The sequence below is a fragment of the Coregonus clupeaformis genome, unplaced genomic scaffold (assembly GCF_020615455.1).
Source record: "Coregonus clupeaformis isolate EN_2021a unplaced genomic scaffold, ASM2061545v1 scaf0002, whole genome shotgun sequence".
In the NCBI taxonomy this organism is placed as follows: Eukaryota; Metazoa; Chordata; class Actinopteri; order Salmoniformes; family Salmonidae; genus Coregonus; species Coregonus clupeaformis.
This window is the reverse complement of record NW_025533457.1, coordinates 756,975-774,836: the sequence shown is the minus strand read 5'-3', so window position 1 is coordinate 774,836 and position 17,862 is coordinate 756,975. Positions and strand designations below refer to the sequence as shown.

Genomic DNA, 17,862 nt, shown 5'->3' with positions numbered 1-17,862 from the left:
ATGTTCCAGCAGACTTTGGGTGTGTCACAAATGGCACCCTATTCCCTATATAGTGCACTACTTTTGACCAGAGCCATATGGACCCAGATCAAAAGTAGTGCACTATATAGGGGATAGGGTGCCATTTGGGATGCATTATCTGATTCTGCCCTATTAACCACGGCTGGTCGACGCTGGGACAGTCGGAGGGTTGTTTCCAAACCCTCCGACTCTCCTTGTTGTATGTTTGTTGGGCTTGTTTATTTTAAAACGCCTTGCTCCATGGGTAAACATTTCATGGTTACCAGACAGGTTTTCTGTTGATATTTGGGTCTGGATCTACTGTAAGGTCTGGATCTACTGTAAGGTCTGGATCTACTGTAAGGTCTGGATCTACTGTAAAGCTACTTAGCCAGCAATACTCTCCAGGGGAAGAGTTCAATTGAAAGAGATTGTAGGTATACAATGGGGTATTGTGTGTAGATTGACGAGGATTTTTTTTTATTTAATCCATTTTAGAATAAGGCTGTAACGTAACAAAATGTGGAAAAAGTCAAGGGGTCTGAATACTTTTATGTTGGGCAGGAGAGAAGAGATTGTAAAGGTTTCATTAATTGCACAAGAAGAAAGATGTTCATTTTTTTTTAAAAGATGGTTGGTTTACCAGAAACAGCTAGTTATGATTTCAAGTCATTGTACCAGTGATGATGTGTTGTGTTATGGGCACAAACTGTTTGAATCAATTTATTTTATAAATTTTTTATTTCACCTTTATTTAACCAGGTAAGCCAGTTGAGAACAAGTTCTCATTTACAACTGCGACCTGGCCAAGATAAAGCAAAGCAGTGCGATAAAAACAACAACACAGAGTTACATATGGGGTAAAAAAAAAAGTACAGTCAATAACACAATAGAACATCTATATACAGTGTGTTCAAATGTAGCAAGTTATGGAGGTAAGGCAATAAATAGGCCATAGTGCAAAATAATTACAATTTAGTATTAACACTGGAGTGATAGATGTGCAGAAGATGATGTGCAAATAGAGATACTGGGGTGCAAATGAACAAAATAAATAACATTGTAAATAACAATATGGGGATGAGGTAGTTGGGTGGGCTAATTACAGATGGGCTGTGTACAGGTGCAGTGATCGGTAAGCTGCTCTGACAACTGATGCTTAAAGACAGTGAGGGAGATAAGTGTCTCCAGCTTCAGAGATTTTTGCAGTTCGTTCCAGTCATTTGCAGCAGAGAACTGGAAGGAATGGTGGCCAAAGGAGGTGTTGGCTTTGGGGATGACCAGTGAGATATACCTGCTGGAGAGCATACAATGGGTGGGTGTTGCTATGGTGACCAATGAGCTAAGATAAGGCGGGGATTTGCCTAGCAGTGATTTATAGATGAACTGGAGCCAGTGGTTTTGGCGACGAATATGTAGTGAGGGCCAGCCAACAGGAGCGTACAGGTCACAGTGGTGGGTAGTGTATGGGGCTTTGGAGACAAAACGGATGGCACTGTGATAGACTACATCCAATTTGCTGATTAGAGTGTTGGAGGCTATTTTGTAGATGACTTCGCCGAAGTCAAGGATCGGTAGGATAGTCAGTTTACGAGGGCATGTTTGGCAGCATGAGTGAAGGAGGCTTTGTTGCGAAATAGGAAGCTGATTCTAGATTTAACTTTGGATTGGAGATGCTTAATGTGAGTCTGGAAGGAGAGTTTACGGTCTAACCAGACACCTAGGTATTTGTAGTTGTCCACATATTCTAAGTCAGACCCGCCGAGAGTAGTGATTCTAGTCGGGCGGGCGGGTGCAAGCAGTGTTCGATTGAAGAGCATGCATTTAGTTTTACTAGCGTTTAAGAGCAGTTGGAGGCTACAGAAGGAGTGTTGTATGGTGTTGAAGCTCGTTTGGAGGTTTGTTAAAACAGTGTCCAATAAAGGGCCAGATGTATACAAAATGGTGTCGTCTGCATAGAGGTAAATCTGAGAGTCACCAGCAGCAAGAGCGACATCATTGATATACACAGAGAATAGAGTCGGCCCGAGAATTGAACCCAATGTTGTTTCAACATCATTTGTCAACGTATGGTGACGTGAAATCTACGTGGAAAATACATTTGATTTAAAAATGTAATCAACTGTTGTTTTGACGGTTAAATTTCAACCACAGGGTTATGTCATCATGGTAACCAATTTTCAACATAGTCAAACCTTAAAATATGTTGAATTTGTACCTGTGAAACAACATCATATCCTCTATCAGAAAAAAAGAAACTAAGCTGAGCAGCACCTCCTACTGGAGAGTCAATCTACCTACAACTATTCTTTGGTCTCCCATCCAAGGTTTTAACCAATCCCAGCCCTCCTTTGCTTTATTTATTTTATTTTTAGGGGGTAGATCAGCTTTAATATTGCAGATAGATTGTAACTTCCATCAATGTAATTGTCTGCATCACTTCCAATCCCCCATATGTACAGTGAGGGGAAAAAAGTATTTGATCCCCTGCTGATTTTGTACGTTTGCCCACTGACAAAGACATGATCAGTCTATAATTTTAATGGTAGGTTTATTTGAACAGTGAGAGACAGAATAACAACAACAAAAATCCAGAAAAACGCATGTCAAAAATGTTATAAATTGATTTGCATTTTAATGAGGGAAATAAGTAGTTGACCCCTCTGCAAAACATGACTTAGTACTTGGTGGCAAAACCCTTGTTGGCAATCACAGAGGTCAGACGTTTCTCAGGAGGGATTTTGTCCCACTCCTCTTTGCAGATCTTCTCCAAGTCATTAAGGTTTCAAGGCTGACGTTTGGCAACTCGAACATTCAGCTCCCTCCACATATTTTCTATGGGATTAAGGTCTGGAGACTGGCTAGGCCACTCCAGGACCTTAATGTGCTTCTTCTTGAGCCACTCTTTTGTTGCCTTGGCCGTGTGTTTTGGGTCATTGTCATGCTGGAATACCCATCCACAACCAATTTTCAATGCCCTGGCTGAGGGAAGGAGGTTCTCACACAAGATTTGACGGTACATGGCCCCGTCCATCGTCGCTTTGATGCGGTGAAGTTGTCCTGTCCCCTTAGCAGAAAAACACCCCCAAAGCATAATGTTTCCACCTCCATGTTTGACAGTGGGGATGGTGTTCTTGGGGTCATAGGCAGCATTCCTCCTCCTCCAAACACGGCGAGTTGAGTTTATGCCAAAGAGCTCGATTCTGGTCTCATCTGACCACAACACTTTCACCCTGTTCTCCTCTGAATCATTCAGATGTTCATTGGCAAACTTCAGACGGGCCTGTATATGTGCTTTCTTGAGCAGGGGGACCTTGCGGACGGAGCAGGATTTCAGTCCTTCACGGCGTAGTGTGTTACCAATTGTTTTCTTGGTGACTATGGGCCCAAGATCATTGACAAGATCCTCCCGTGTAGTTCTGGGCTGATTCCTCACCGTTCTCATGATCATTGCAACTCCACGAGTTGAGATCTTGCATGGAGCCCCAGGCTGAGGCAGATTGACAGTTATTTTGTGTTTCTTCCATTCCATTCTTCAATCTTTCTGATTGAGAGGGGGTCAAATACTTTGTGACGTCACGAGAGGCTACACAGCTTTCAGCGGGGTTGCTCAAGTAGTGCAAGGAGACAAGGTTCAAACAAACCAAGGATTTTATTATAGGTCTTGGGAAATTAACGAAAATATAACAAAAGTCTGTTCTCTTGTGGCTCTTTAAGGTTAACAGTTCAGGGATGTCTCTTCCACATCCAACATCATAATTCTCACTCGCTCAGATAACTTTTCCCCAGCCTTACTGTAGTCCACGTTGCAGCTAGTGGCCAACCCAGCAAAAAGTCCTTCCAAATGTCTCTCACGTATTTCCACAGGTGCAGATATCCAAAGGTGAGTATTTCCCAAAGGTAAGTATCTCCAAATCCTTATATTCCTCATGGAAGTGGACGTGCAGCACTCTTGTCCTCCAGAGAGCCCAGGTTGGAGACTGTGTCTCTTCACCCCCACACACTCCCTCAGTGTGTCTCTTCCCCTTCCCAAACCTTCAGCTCATCAGCCCCTCATTTGTTTCAGCTGCGTGGGAAGATTGGCCATAGAGGGGTGGAGTTCCCGACCATACCAGCAGATGGAGCCATAGCTGTCTGGGTTTGCAGCCACCTCAGGGGATGTAACGTCCCTCCAGGACACAGCCTCTCGTGACATCACACATCCCCCTCCTGGGACCGACGTCCTCGCCGGGGTAAAGGCAGCGAAGAAGGCATCACGCCGAGAGGGCGTCCGCATTGCCGTGGTGCTTGCCAGCCTGCTCTCTCTTCAACTCCTCCACCTCTAGGACCAGGGACTCAGCCTCCTGTTGTCTCTCCTTGAGTTTCTTACTGAACGCATCAGCCTTGGTTTTAGCAGAGTTTAGCTTCTGTTGAGCAGCTTTCAGTTCCTTCTCTCTCTCTGCCTCCGCATTCTTCATCTTGTTCTCCAACACCTTGTACTTCTCCTCTGCCTTCTTCTGGACCTCCTTACTACTGCGCAGGGTCTCCTCACACTCCTCGATGGTCCTGCGCAGCCTCTCCAGCTCCTCCTGTTGCTTAGGGAAGGAGCTCTGTTGGAGTTTAGCCTGGAGGATATCTAACTCTTCTGTCTTCATGTCTAACTGTTGCTTTAACAAACGATACCTCTCAGCGGTCCCCTTCAGACCAGACAGTTCTTTGTCCAGATTCTGTAGCTCCGTCTCTGTGCCGGTCTGGGCACCTGCCATCCCTATCAGAGCCCGGGCGGGAGTGAGTAACTCGGAGGATTGCACCGGAGCCTTCCCAGGATGAGTCTTGCCTCTCCGTTTCCGAGGTACTCGGGTTATCCTCTCCTGAGACTCTCTCCAGAGTGGGTAAAAGGCTGGGCAGTCTCGGTCCAATTAGGACAGGGACGGGGAGGGAATCAACCACCCCCGCCGTCGTGTGTATGGTTCCCCGTGTGCTGGTCATTGTAAGTTCAGTAATGGGGTATTCTCTGGTGTCCCCATGGACACAGGAAACTGGGAGGACTTTCCCCGGGGTCAGACACGTTGGGCCCACTCAAATCCTTACGCACCAGGGTGGCCCGGCTACCAGAATCCAGTAAGGCCTCCACATCATGGTGATTCACAGTTACCGGGCAGGTGGGGGTCGATCTGGGCCGCCATCTACGACTCCCAAGAGCGAGGCAAAACGGTGTGTGGGTGCTGAGCTGGAGGACTCCGCAGTGGCATAGGTTCATCGGCTGGTTTCCCACACTGCCAGGAGATATGTCCCATCTCCCCACACCGGTAACACTGTCGAGTTTCCCCTCCTGGTGTACTCTTCTTGGACCCGCCTGGTTTCTGGCTCCCCCTGGAGCCGGGATAAGTCCTGACGTGGCTGGGTTCGAGACCTTGGGGTCCTTTGGACGGGTTCTTCCCATTTGTGGTGGGGCCGCCCCCTCCTGGGGTCTTTTTCGGGAAGCATTCAGCATCTCCGCTGTGGCCTGGTACTTTTCCACCGCTTCCACGGTCAGATCAGCCGTGGTCAAGGCCTGTTGACTGATGAACCGCTTTTGCCTCATAAGGCAGGGCGCGTGAGGTAACGATCCACCACAACGGCCTCCACCACCGCCGCTGCTGTATTCCTCTGCGGATCCAGCCATTTCCTTGCGATTCGGACAAGTTCATGCATCTGCGCCCGAGGAGGTTGGTCTGGTTGGAAGGTCCAGCTGTGAAAGCGCTGGGCCATACCAAACTTTGTGAGTCCATATCTGCTGAGGATCTCAGACTTCAGGGCATCATAGTCAGTAACCTGGTCAGGGCCCAGGTCCCGGACAGCATTCAGCGATTCCCCGGTTAGAAAGGGGGCTAACAGACCAACCCACTGTTGCTTGGGCCAGGCTTCCCTAGTGGCCGTGGCCTCAAATGCATGTCAGGTATGCCTCAATGTCATCGGTAGCTCCCATCTTAGATATAAAGTCACTTGCCTTTATTGGGCGGGTATTTTGGACAACCCTCTGTCTCTGCAACTGCAATTTCCTCTGCCTTCAGAAGGTTGGCTTTCTTTTGCTCCTCCAAGAGAGCCACGTTTGCTTGCATCTGGGCGTGCTGGCCAGCAACAAGGGCTTTCAACATGTCCTCCATTTCAGTCGGGCGGGGAGCCTACGGCCAACTTGGAAAACTGGGTGATCAAACCTTCGGTATCCTCCTCTGACATGCACTATTAACGCTTGAGCGTGCCCGTATTCTCCACCATCTGTGACGTCACGAGAGGCTACACAGCTTTCAGCGGGGTTGCTCAAGTAGTGCAAGGAGACAAGGTTCAAACAAACCAAGGATTTTATTATAGGTCTTGGGAAATTAACGAAAATATAACAAAAGTCTGTTCTCTTGTGGCTCTTTAAGGGTTAACAGTTCAGGATGTCTCTTCCACATCCAACATCATAATTCTCACTCGCTCAGATAACTTTTCCCCAGCCTTACTGTAGTCCACGTTGCAGCTAGTGGCCAACCCAGCAAAAAGTCCTTCCAAATGTCTCTCACGTATTTCCACAGGTGCAGATATCCAAAGGTGAGTATTTCCCAAAGGTAAGTATCTCCAAATCCTTATATTCCTCATGGAAGTGGACGTGCAGCACTCTTGTCCTCCAGAGAGCCCAGGTTGGAGACTGTGTCTCTTCACCCCCACACACTCCCTCAGTGTGTCTCTTCCCCTTCCCAAACCTTCAGCTCATCAGCCCTCATTTGTTTCAGCTGCGTGGGAAGATTGGCCATAGAGGGGTGGAGTTCCCGACCATACCAGCAGATGGAGCCATAGCTGTCTGGGTTTGCAGCCACCTCAGGGGGATGTAACGTCCCTCCAGGACACAGCCTCTCGTGACATCACAACTTATTTCCCTCATTAAAATGCAAATCAATTTATAACATTTTTGACATGCTTTTTTCTGGATTTTTTTATTTATATTCTGTCTCTCACTGTTCAAATAAACCTACCATTAAAATTATAGACTGATCATTTCTTTGTCAGTCGGCAAACGTACAAAATCAGCAGGGGATCAAATAATTTTTTCCCTCACTGTATATACATACATACACATACATACATATAAATACACACACACATATATATATATATATATATATATATATATATATATATATATATATATATATATACATATGCTTTAAAAATATTTATTTTCCTTTATTACTTTCCAACCCCACCACCCCTTCCCCTAATTGGAGTAAACTAGTGAACAACAACGTTTAGGCCTCTTCTTCCAGCTTATACATACTATATACATTTTATGGACACAGTCAATTTTACAATAATTCTATTTTGTTTGTTTTTACTCCTGAACTTCTTCTACTCTCAACCTCTCAGATCATTTTCATGATGTCCATCCGGTTTGCTTCTATATGCCATATCCCCCAAACTGTGCTCTTTTTCACAAAAGTTTTCAACAAAAATACTTATTATGGACACAGTATGTTTTACATTAGTTATCTTGTTGTTATTAGTTGTTGATATTGGTCCCAACCTTCAGCTCCATTCAACACCTCCCATCTATCTCTTAACACCATCCATATTGGATTTCTATTTGCCATATATTTCTCAACTGTGTTGTGATGTTTCACAAAAGTTCTGAACCTTTCGATTCTCATTGTTTCTACAGATTGTAAATTGAAAATAAACATTTTTGCTAAAAGTATTATTATATTATTGATCTATATGGGCCGGCTGTCAATCCTTTGGTCCTTAAATGAAACTGGTATACTTTTTTATTTATCACAATTTTCTTTTTTGCTTAGCTTTGATATTTGTCGCTGACTACTACCGACCTATGTGCTATCATGACAATGATTATTGAAAGATCTTAATAATTGGAGATCCTAATAAATACTAAACGAAATAGATTCACTGCTGTGGCTGTTGAAGCCATTCCAAAGGGGTAGGTCTATTTAACCATACTTTATAAGTCATATATCATCAACGATACTATTTAGGTCTTTTTTTACACAGTAGCATTTGTAAAATCATCAACAGCCATTATTTAAATTCAACCCAGGGTTATAAACTGGGTGGGTTGAGCCCTGAATGCTGATTGGCTGAAAGCTGTGGCATATCAGACCGTATACCACGGGTACGACAAAAATAATACTTTTTACTGCTCTAATTACATCGGTAACCTGTTTATAATAGCAATAAGGCAACTTGGGGGGTTTGTGGTATATGGCCAATATACCACGGCTAATGGCTGTACAATCAGGTGAGGTATACCATACCTCCTCGGGCCTTATTGCTTAAATAGACAATGGGCGGCAGGTAGCTTATTGGTTAAGAGCATTGGGCCAGTAACCGAAAGGTAGCTGGTTCTAATCCCCAAGCCGACTAGGTGAAACATCTGTCAATGTGCCCTTGAGCAAGGCACTTAACACTAGTTGCTCTGGATAAGAGCGTCTGCTAAATGACAAAACATTTATATAGGCCTAGGTTTTCAAGCTTTGGTTGATTTCAAATGTAATCATCAATATGTTGGATTCATGTCTCCAAAAATCTAAATTAAAGAATAGCACTAAATCAAATCAAACTTTAAATTGATTTGATTTAGTCCTATTCTTTAACATATATTTTTGGTTGAGATGGAGACATGAATCCAGCTTATCAAATATTAATTTGTAGACAAACTGGAATTAAAGCCAGACTAAGTCAGTGAATAAAATATACATCTCCTTCAAATGTTAATATTTGGTTGCGTTGACAACCAAACACAATTCAATTTCACTTTTGCAATGCAGTAAATAGCCTATTAACTTGTCGACAAGTTAAGGAATTCTATGTTGGATTCACGTCTCCAACTAAATCAAAAATACAAGTTAAAGAATAGGATTAAGCCAGTAGATCAAAATGAAACTATCCAAGCATTAGATACATCTATTTAAAATGTTGACATGTGGTTCCGTTGTCAACCAAACAATTCAATATTACTTTTGTAATCCAGTAAATAGCCAAAAGTTAATGCTATTTTACAAACTAATGTAACAGTATTTCTTCATGGACACATTTTGAGGTTACTGTAACTGTACGTTTCTTCCTATGTTATCATAGAACGTGTGCATGTTCAACATAGCATGCAAAGGTCGCAGGTCTGTGGAAATCTTCACAATTGCAATAATGAGCATCGATCACTTACTTGCACTATGTACTTTTAATGTAATCTCAACTGCAATCCAGGTCATTTGGTTGTGCTATTAGATGAAGACCAGTGATAACACATTCATCTGTTGTATAGATTAACAACATATCTGACGTTGTGTTCCCATTTGAACTTTGCTGTGCTTTTAATGGTTGAAAGTGCAGAGATACATTTAGATGACAACTAAACCAAAAATCAGACATTGTTTTTCCATTGGAATTTGATTGTGCTTTTAGATGGTTGAAAAGCATAGTGAACCCCACCTCTTTAAGGAATACCTGGGATAGGATAAAGTAATCCTTCTAAAAATAAAAAGACTAAAAACTAGAAACAATAAATAATACAATTTAAAAATACAAAGAAAATATAAAAAATATAAAAATTGTAAAGTGGTTATCCCACTGGCTATAAGGTGAATGCACCAATTTGTAAGTCGCTCTGGATAAGAGCGTCTGCTAAATGACGTAAATGTAAATGTAACACACTGGGAATTCAACAACATTCTGGCTGTCTTTTTGAGTGGGTGAATTAAAGTTGAAATCTCATTGATCAATGTCTCAACCAAATATTACCCACATTTCCACGTTGAAATGACGTGATGTGCCCAGTGGGATGCATCCTTTCCACTCCGGCTTTAAGAAAAGTCATTTGTCAGTTGTTGTATTAAAGTTCCTAGTCTTGTTGAAACGGGGTTGAGGTCTAACACTGGTTCTTTTCACGTCGATCTCTTGCAGTTGTTATCATGTGTGCGGGAGCAGACGTTGTCCGAGAGATCATGCTAGCTGCTCATCGACGGAGGCTCACCAATGGGAGCTACATCTTCTTCAACATCGAACTCTTCAACTCCACGTCTTATGGTAACACTACTCATCAACACAACGTTCCCAGCCCTACATATACAAAAACATATATATATATATATATATATATATATATATAAACAACATGTAAAGTGTTAGTCCCGTGTTTCATGAGCTGAAATAAAAGATCCCAGAAATGTTCCATACGCACAAAAACCTAATTTGTTTACATCGCTGTCAGTGAGCATTTCTCATCAGCACAACGGTCCCAGTGATATATACAGGGATGGCATGGTAACACTACCCTACATATATACAGTGATGGCATGGTAACACTACCCTACATATATACAGTGATGGCATGGTAACACTACCCTACATATATACAGTGATGGCATGGTAACACTACCCTACATATATACAGGGATGGCATGGTAACACTACCCTACATATATACAGTGATGGCATGGTAACACTACCCTACATATATACAGGGATGGCATGGTAACACTACCCTACATATATACAGTGATGGCATGGTAACACTACCCTGCATATATACAGTGATGGCATGGTAACACTACCCTACTATATACAGTGATGGCATGGTAACACTACCCTACATATATACAGTGATGGCATGGTAACACTACCCTACATATATACAGTGATGGCATGGTAACACTACCCTACATATATACAGTGATGGCATGGTAACACTACCCTGCATATATACAGTGATGGCATGGTAACACTACCCTACATATATACAGTGATGGCATGGTAACACTACCCTACATATATACAGTGATGGCATGGTTACACTACCCTACATATATACAGTGATGGCATGGTAACACTACCCTACATATATACAGTGATGGCATGGTAACACTACCCTACATATATACAGTGATGGCATGGTAACACTACCCTACATATATACAGTGATGGCATGGTAACACTACCCTACATATATACAGTGATGGCATGGTAACACTACCCTACATATTGTGATGTCACGAGAGGCTGTGTCCTGGAGGGACGTTACATCCCCCTGAGGTGGCTGCAAACCCAGACAGCTATGGCTCCATCTGCTGGTATGGTCGGGAACTCCACCCCTCTATGGCCAATCTTCCCACGCAGCTGAAACAAATGAGGAGCTGATGAGCTGAAGGTGTGGGGGGTGAAGAGACACAGTCTCCAACCTGGGCTCTCTGGAGGACAAGAGTGCTGCACGTCCACTTCCATGAGGAATAGAAGGATTTGGAGATACTTACCTTTGGGAAATACTCACCTTTGGATATATGCACCTGTGGAAATACGTGAGAGACATTTGGAAGGACTTTTTGCTGGGTTGGCCACTAGCTGCAACGTGGACTACAGTAAGGCTGGGGAAAAGTTATCTGAGCGAGTGAGAATTATGATTTTGGATGTGGAAGAGACATCCCTGAACTGTTAACCCTTAAAGAGCCACAAGAGAACAGAATTTTGTTATATTTTCGTTAATTTCCCAAGACCTATAATAAAATCCTTGTTTTGTTTGAACCTTGTCTCCTTGCACTACTTGAGCAATCCCGCTGAAAGCTGTGTAGCCTCTCGTGACGTCACAGATGGTGGAGAATACGGGCACGCTCAAGCGTTAATAGTGCATGTCAGAGGAGGATACCGAAGGTTTGATCACCCAGTTTTCCAAGTTGGCCGTAGGCTCCCCGCCGACTGAAATGGAGGACATATTGAAAGCCCTTGTTGCTGGCCAGCAAGCCCAGATGCAAGCAAACGTGGCTCTCTTGGAGGAGCAAAAGAAAGCCAACCTTCTGAAGGCAGAGGAATTGCAGTTGCAGAGACAGAGGGTGGTCCAAAATACCCGCCCAATAAAGGCAAGTGACTTTATATCTAAGATGGGAGCTACCGATGACATTGAGGCATACCTGCATGCATTTGAGGCCACGGCCACTAGGGGAAGCCTGGCCCAAGCTAACAGTGGGTTGGTCTGTTAGCCCCCTTTCTAACCGGGGAATCGCTGAATGCTGTCCGGGACCTGGGCCCTGACCAGGTTACTGACTATGATGCCCTGAAGTCTGAGATCCTCAGCAGATATGGACTCACAAAGTTTGTATGGCCCAGCGCTTTCACAGCTGGACCTTCCAACCAGACCAACCTCCTCGGGCGCAGATGCATGAACTTGTCCGAATCGCAAGGAAATGGCTGGATCCGCAGAGGAATACAGCAGCGGCGTGGTGGAGGCCGTTGTGGTGGATCGTTACCTACGCGCCCTGCCTTATGAGGCAAAACGGTTCATCAGTCAACAGGCCTTGACCACGGCTGATCTGACCGTGGAAGCTGTGGAAAAGTACCAGGCCACAGCGGAGATGCTGAATGCTTCCCCGAAAAGACCCCAGGAGTGCGGCCCCACCACAAATGGGAAGAACCCGTCCAAAGGACCCCAAGGTCTCGAACCCAGCCACGTCAGGACTTATCCCGGCTCCAGGGGGAGCCAGAAACCAGGCGGGTCCAAGAAGAGTACACCAGGAGGGGGAAACTCGACAGTGTTACCGGTGTGGGGAGATGGGACATATCTCTGGCAGTGTGGGAAACCAGCCGATGAACCTATGCCCACTGCGGAGTCCTCCAGCTCAGCACCCACACACCGCTTTTGCCTCGCTCTTGGGAGTCGTAGATGGCGGCCCAGATCGACCCCCCACCTGCCCGGTAACTGTGAATCACCATGATGTGGAGGCCTTACTGGATTCTGGTAGCCGGGCCACCCTGGTGCGTAAGGATTTGGTGGGCCCAACGTGTCTGACCCCGGGGAAAGTCCTCCCAGTTTCCTGTGTCCATGGGGACACCAGAGAATACCCCATTACTGAACTTACAATGACCAGCACACGGGGAACCATACACACGACGGCGGGGGGTGGTTGATTCCCTCCCGTCCCTGTCCTAATTGGACGAGACTGCCCAGCCTTTTACCCACTCTGGAGAGAGTCTCAGGAGAGGATAACCCGAGTACCTCGGAAACGGAGAGGCAAGACTCATCCTGGGAAGGCTCCGTGCAATCCTCTGAATTACTCACTCCCGCCCCGGGCTCTGATAGGGATGGCAGGTGCCCAGACCGACACAGAGACGGAGCTACAGAATCTGGACAAAGAACTGTCTGGTCTGAAGGGGACCGCTGAGAGGTATCGTTTGTTAAAGCAACAGTTAGACATGAAGACAGAAGAGTTAGATATCCTCCAGGCTAAACTCCAACAGAGCTCCTTCCCTAAGCAACAGGAGGAGCTGGAGAGGCTGCGCAGGACCATCGAGGAGTGTGAGGAGACCCTGCGCAGTAGTAAGGAGGTCCAGAAGAAGGCAGAGGAGAAGTACAAGGTGTTGGAGAACAAGATGAAGAATGCGGAGGCAGAGAGAGAGAAGGAACTGAAAGCTGCTCAACAGAAGCTAAACTCTGCTAAAACCAAGGCTGATGCTTCAGTAAGAAACTCAAGGAGAGACAACAGGAGGCTGAGTCCCTGGTCCTAGAGTTGGAGGAGTTGAAGAGAGAGCAGTCTGGCAAGCACCACGGCAATGCGGACGCCCTCTCCCGGCGTGATGCCTTCTTCGCTGCCTTTACCCGACGAGGACGTCGGTCCCGAGGAGGGGGATGTGTGATGTCACGAGAGGCTGTGTCCTGAGGGACGTTACATCCCCTGAGGTGGCTGCAAACCCAGACAGCTATGGCTCCATCTGCTGGTATGGTCGGGAACTCCACCCCTCTATGGCCAATCTTCCCACGCAGCTGAAACAAATGAGGAGCTGATGAGCTGAAGGTGTGGGGGTGAAGAGACACAGTCTCCAACCTGGGCTCTCTGGAGGACAAGAGTGCTGCACGTCCACTTCCATGAGGAATAGAAGGATTTGGAGATACTTACCTTTGGGAAATACTCACCTTTGGATATATGCACCTGTGGAAATACGTGAGAGACATTTGGAAGGACTTTTTGCTGGGTTGGCCACTAGCTGCAACGTGGACTACAGTAAGGCTGGGGAAAAGTTATCTGAGCGAGTGAGAATTATGATTTTGGATGTGGAAGAGACATCCCTGAACTGTTAACCCTTAAAGAGCCACAAGAGAACAGAATTTTGTTATATTTTCGTTAATTTCCCAAGACCTATAATAAAATCCTTGTTTTGTTTGAACCTTGTCTCCTTGCACTACTTGAGCAATCCCGCTGAAAGCTGTGTAGCCTCTCGTGACGTCACAATATATACAGGGATGGCATGGTAACACTACCCTACATATATACAGTGATGGCATGGTAACACTACCCTACATATATACAGTGATGGCATGGTAACACTACCCTACATATATACAGTGATGGCATGGTAACACTACCCTACATATATACAGTGATGGCATGGTAACACTACCCTACATATATACAGTGATGGCATGGTAACACTACCCTACTATATACAGTGATGGCATGGTAACACTACCCTACATATATACAGGGATGGCATGGTAACACTACCCTACATATATACAGGGATGGCATGGTAACACTACCCTACATATATACAGGGATGGCATGGTAACACTACCCTACATATATACAGTGATGGCATGGTAACACTACCCTACATATATACAGTGATGGCATGGTAACACTACCCTACATATATACAGTGATGGCATGGTAACACTACCCTACATATATACAGTGATGGCATGGTAACACTACCCTACATATATACAGTGATGGCATGGTAACACTACCCTACATATATACAGTGATGGCATGGTAACACTACCCTACATATATACAGTGATGGCATGGTAACACTACCCTGCATATATACAGTGATGGCATGGTAACACTACCCTACATATATACAGTGATGGCATGGTAACACTACCCTACATATATACAGTGATGGCATGGTAACACTACCCTACATATATACAGGGATGGCATGGTAACACTACCCTACATATATACAGTGATGGCATGGTAACACTACCCTACATATATACAGGGATGGCATGGTAACACTACCCTACATATATACAGTGATGGCATGGTAACACTACCCTACATATATACAGTGATGGCATGGTAACACTACCCTACATATACAGGGATGGCATGGTAACACTACCCTACTATATACAGTGATGGCATGGTAACACTACTCCTACATATATACAGTGATGGCATGGTAACACTACCCTACATATATACAGTGATGGCATGGTAACACTACCCTGCATATATACAGTGATGGCATGGTAACACTACCCTACATATATGCAGTGATGGCATGGTAACACTACCCTACATATATACAGTGATGGCATGGTAACACTACCCTACATATATACAGTGATGGCATGGTAACACTACCCTGCATATATACAGTGATGGCATGGTAACACTACCCTACATATATGCAGTGATGGCATGGTAACACTACCCTACATATATACAGTGATGGCATGGTAACACTACCCTACATATATACAGTGATGGCATGGTAACACTACCCTACATATATACAGTGATGGCATGGTAACACTACCCTACATATATACAGTGATGGCATGGTTACACTACCCTACATATATACAGTGATGGCAGGTAGCCTAGCGGTTCGAGCGTTGGGCCAGTAACCAAAAGGTTGCTGCTTCAAATACCTGAGCCGACAAGGTGAAAAATATGTCGACGTGCCATTATGCAAGGCACTTAACCCTGATTTCCTCCAGGGGTGCTGTGCTACCATGGCTGACCCTGTAAAACAACACATTTCCCTAGACCTATCTGGTGTACGTGAGAATAAAACATATACTTTTTTTCTAATCAGTCTTACACATATATACTGTATAGATACATGATGATGACTTCGGCTAATATACTCACTGTTGTCTCTCTGTTTCTGATCAGACGACACACTCCCAAACATTAAAGCAGAACTGCTATGTTACTCCAACCCAGCACTAAAACAGCTGATTCAACTAATCAATAAGTCATCAAGAGATGACCCATGAGGTTTTAATACTAGGCTGGATCAAAGGCCTGCACACCATATTAATCTCCAGGTCCAGGGCTGCACTGCATGGTGACAGACAGAAACATTTCAACGTGTCAACAATTTCACCACTTTTTTTTCTCTCTCTCTCCTCGTATGGTTTCCCAGGCAACGGCTCGTGGAAGCGAGGGGATAAGTACGACAGTGAGGCGCGGCAGGCGTACTCTGCCCTCAACATGGTCACGCTGCTCCGGACGGTCAAACCAGAGTTTGAGAACTTCTCCCTAGAGGTCAAGAGGTCCATCCAGAAGGCTGGCATACCGGACTGTGACGACTGTGACAATGTACGTAAGTCCACCCCGTCCCCTGTGGCTCAGTTGGTAGAGCATGGTGCTTGCAACGCCAGGGTTGTGGGTTCGATTCCCACGGGGGACCAGTATGAAAACGTATGCGCTCACTAACTGTGTGTCGCTCTGGATTAGAGTGTCTACTAAAAGAAACTGTAGCTGAACCCTCAGTAAAGACTATGTCTGGCGAACAGTATTAGTGACTGGCAGGCCACAACAGTTAGCCAAGGGTCTTGATCAACTAAACTGATTGATGTTGTTGAGGACAGTTCTAATGTGTTGTCTTGTTGAGGACTGTCCTAATGGGTTGTCTTGTTGAGGACAGTCCTAATGGGTTGTCTTGTTGAGGACAGTCCTAATGGGTTGTCTTGTTGAGGACAGTCCTAATGGGTTGTCTTGTTGAGGACAGTCCTAATGGGTTGTCTTGTTGAGGACAGTCCTAATGGGTTGTCTTGTTGAGGACAGTCCTAATGGGTTGTCTTGTTGAGGACAGTCCTAATGGGTTGTCTTGTTCAAGACAGTCCGAATGTCCTAGAAATCTTGTTACTGTAACTTTCACTTTCTCCACATCCTCGAAAGCGTGCAGATTTATATTGACGTTCTTAGGTGTATATTTAAGTATGAAATACATGGCTGTCTATGCTAAGCCAAGTGATGTGTGTGTGTGTGTGTGTGTGTGTGTGTGTGTGTGTGTGTGTGTGTGTGTGTGTGTGTGGTGGTTAGTTTATGAACATGGCCCTATTTCTATTACAGCATATTGGATGACTGTCATTCATATTCCATTCACCCAGCTCAATGTAACATCGATAGGTTTAGGCTACTACATGATACTCTATTGTTCCCTGTACCCATCATGAGGTTGCTACAACCTAACCTACGAATTAAAGTTCACAACGAAGGTGCACACAGGTCGAGAGAAGAATGTGAGTAATCAAGGTGAGAGACAGTGACACGTTCAATACCGCCTTGTACATAATCCAAACGCGTGTAGTCATTAGTCCATGTTAATCCAAACGCGTGTAGTCATTAGTCCATGTTAATCCAAACGCGTGTAGTCATTAGTCCATGTTAATCCAAACGGGTGTAGTCATTAGTCCACGTTAACTGTTGGACTAATGATTACACCCTAGATCAGCTAGACACTGTCTTCATTACTATCATTTCTCTCTCGACCTGTTACATTATAAACTTTCAACAAGAGTCTCTATTGGACAAATTCAACTAGGTCCCTCCCCGTTTCGTTGAACTCGCTTCCATTTAAGAAACGTTTTCAACAGAGTCGGTGGAATGAATACACCCCTGATCACCCGCACACACAGTTCACTTTCATAGCAGCCACATACAAACAGCATCATCACTTTGCTCATTCTATAATTCCTTCTCACATCTAACATCCTCCTCTCACCTTGTGCACAACACAACAGCTGTCTGTGACCAGGCGCCAAAAACTCTCCAAGCCAAACCTTCATGTCTTAACCGCTTACCACTACACAGACTACATTGTTGTCACCATATTAACGTTATA

The 17,862-nt window shown here is 44.8% G+C and overlaps 1 protein-coding gene across 2 annotated transcripts in view; it reads left to right on the top strand.

Moving 5' to 3' along the window:
• The window catches only part of LOC121587288 (atrial natriuretic peptide receptor 3-like), a 74,180-nt gene that overhangs the window by 20,079 nt on the left and 36,239 nt on the right, over nucleotides 1-17,862 (top strand). For both annotated transcript variants that reach the window (XM_041904201.2, XM_041904200.2), the window contains exons 2-3: nucleotides 9,913-10,035; nucleotides 16,159-16,334. In XM_041904201.2, coding sequence (XP_041760135.1) covers nucleotides 9,913-10,035; nucleotides 16,159-16,334 — 299 coding nt within the window. The remainder of the gene's footprint in view (nucleotides 1-9,912; nucleotides 10,036-16,158; nucleotides 16,335-17,862) is intronic.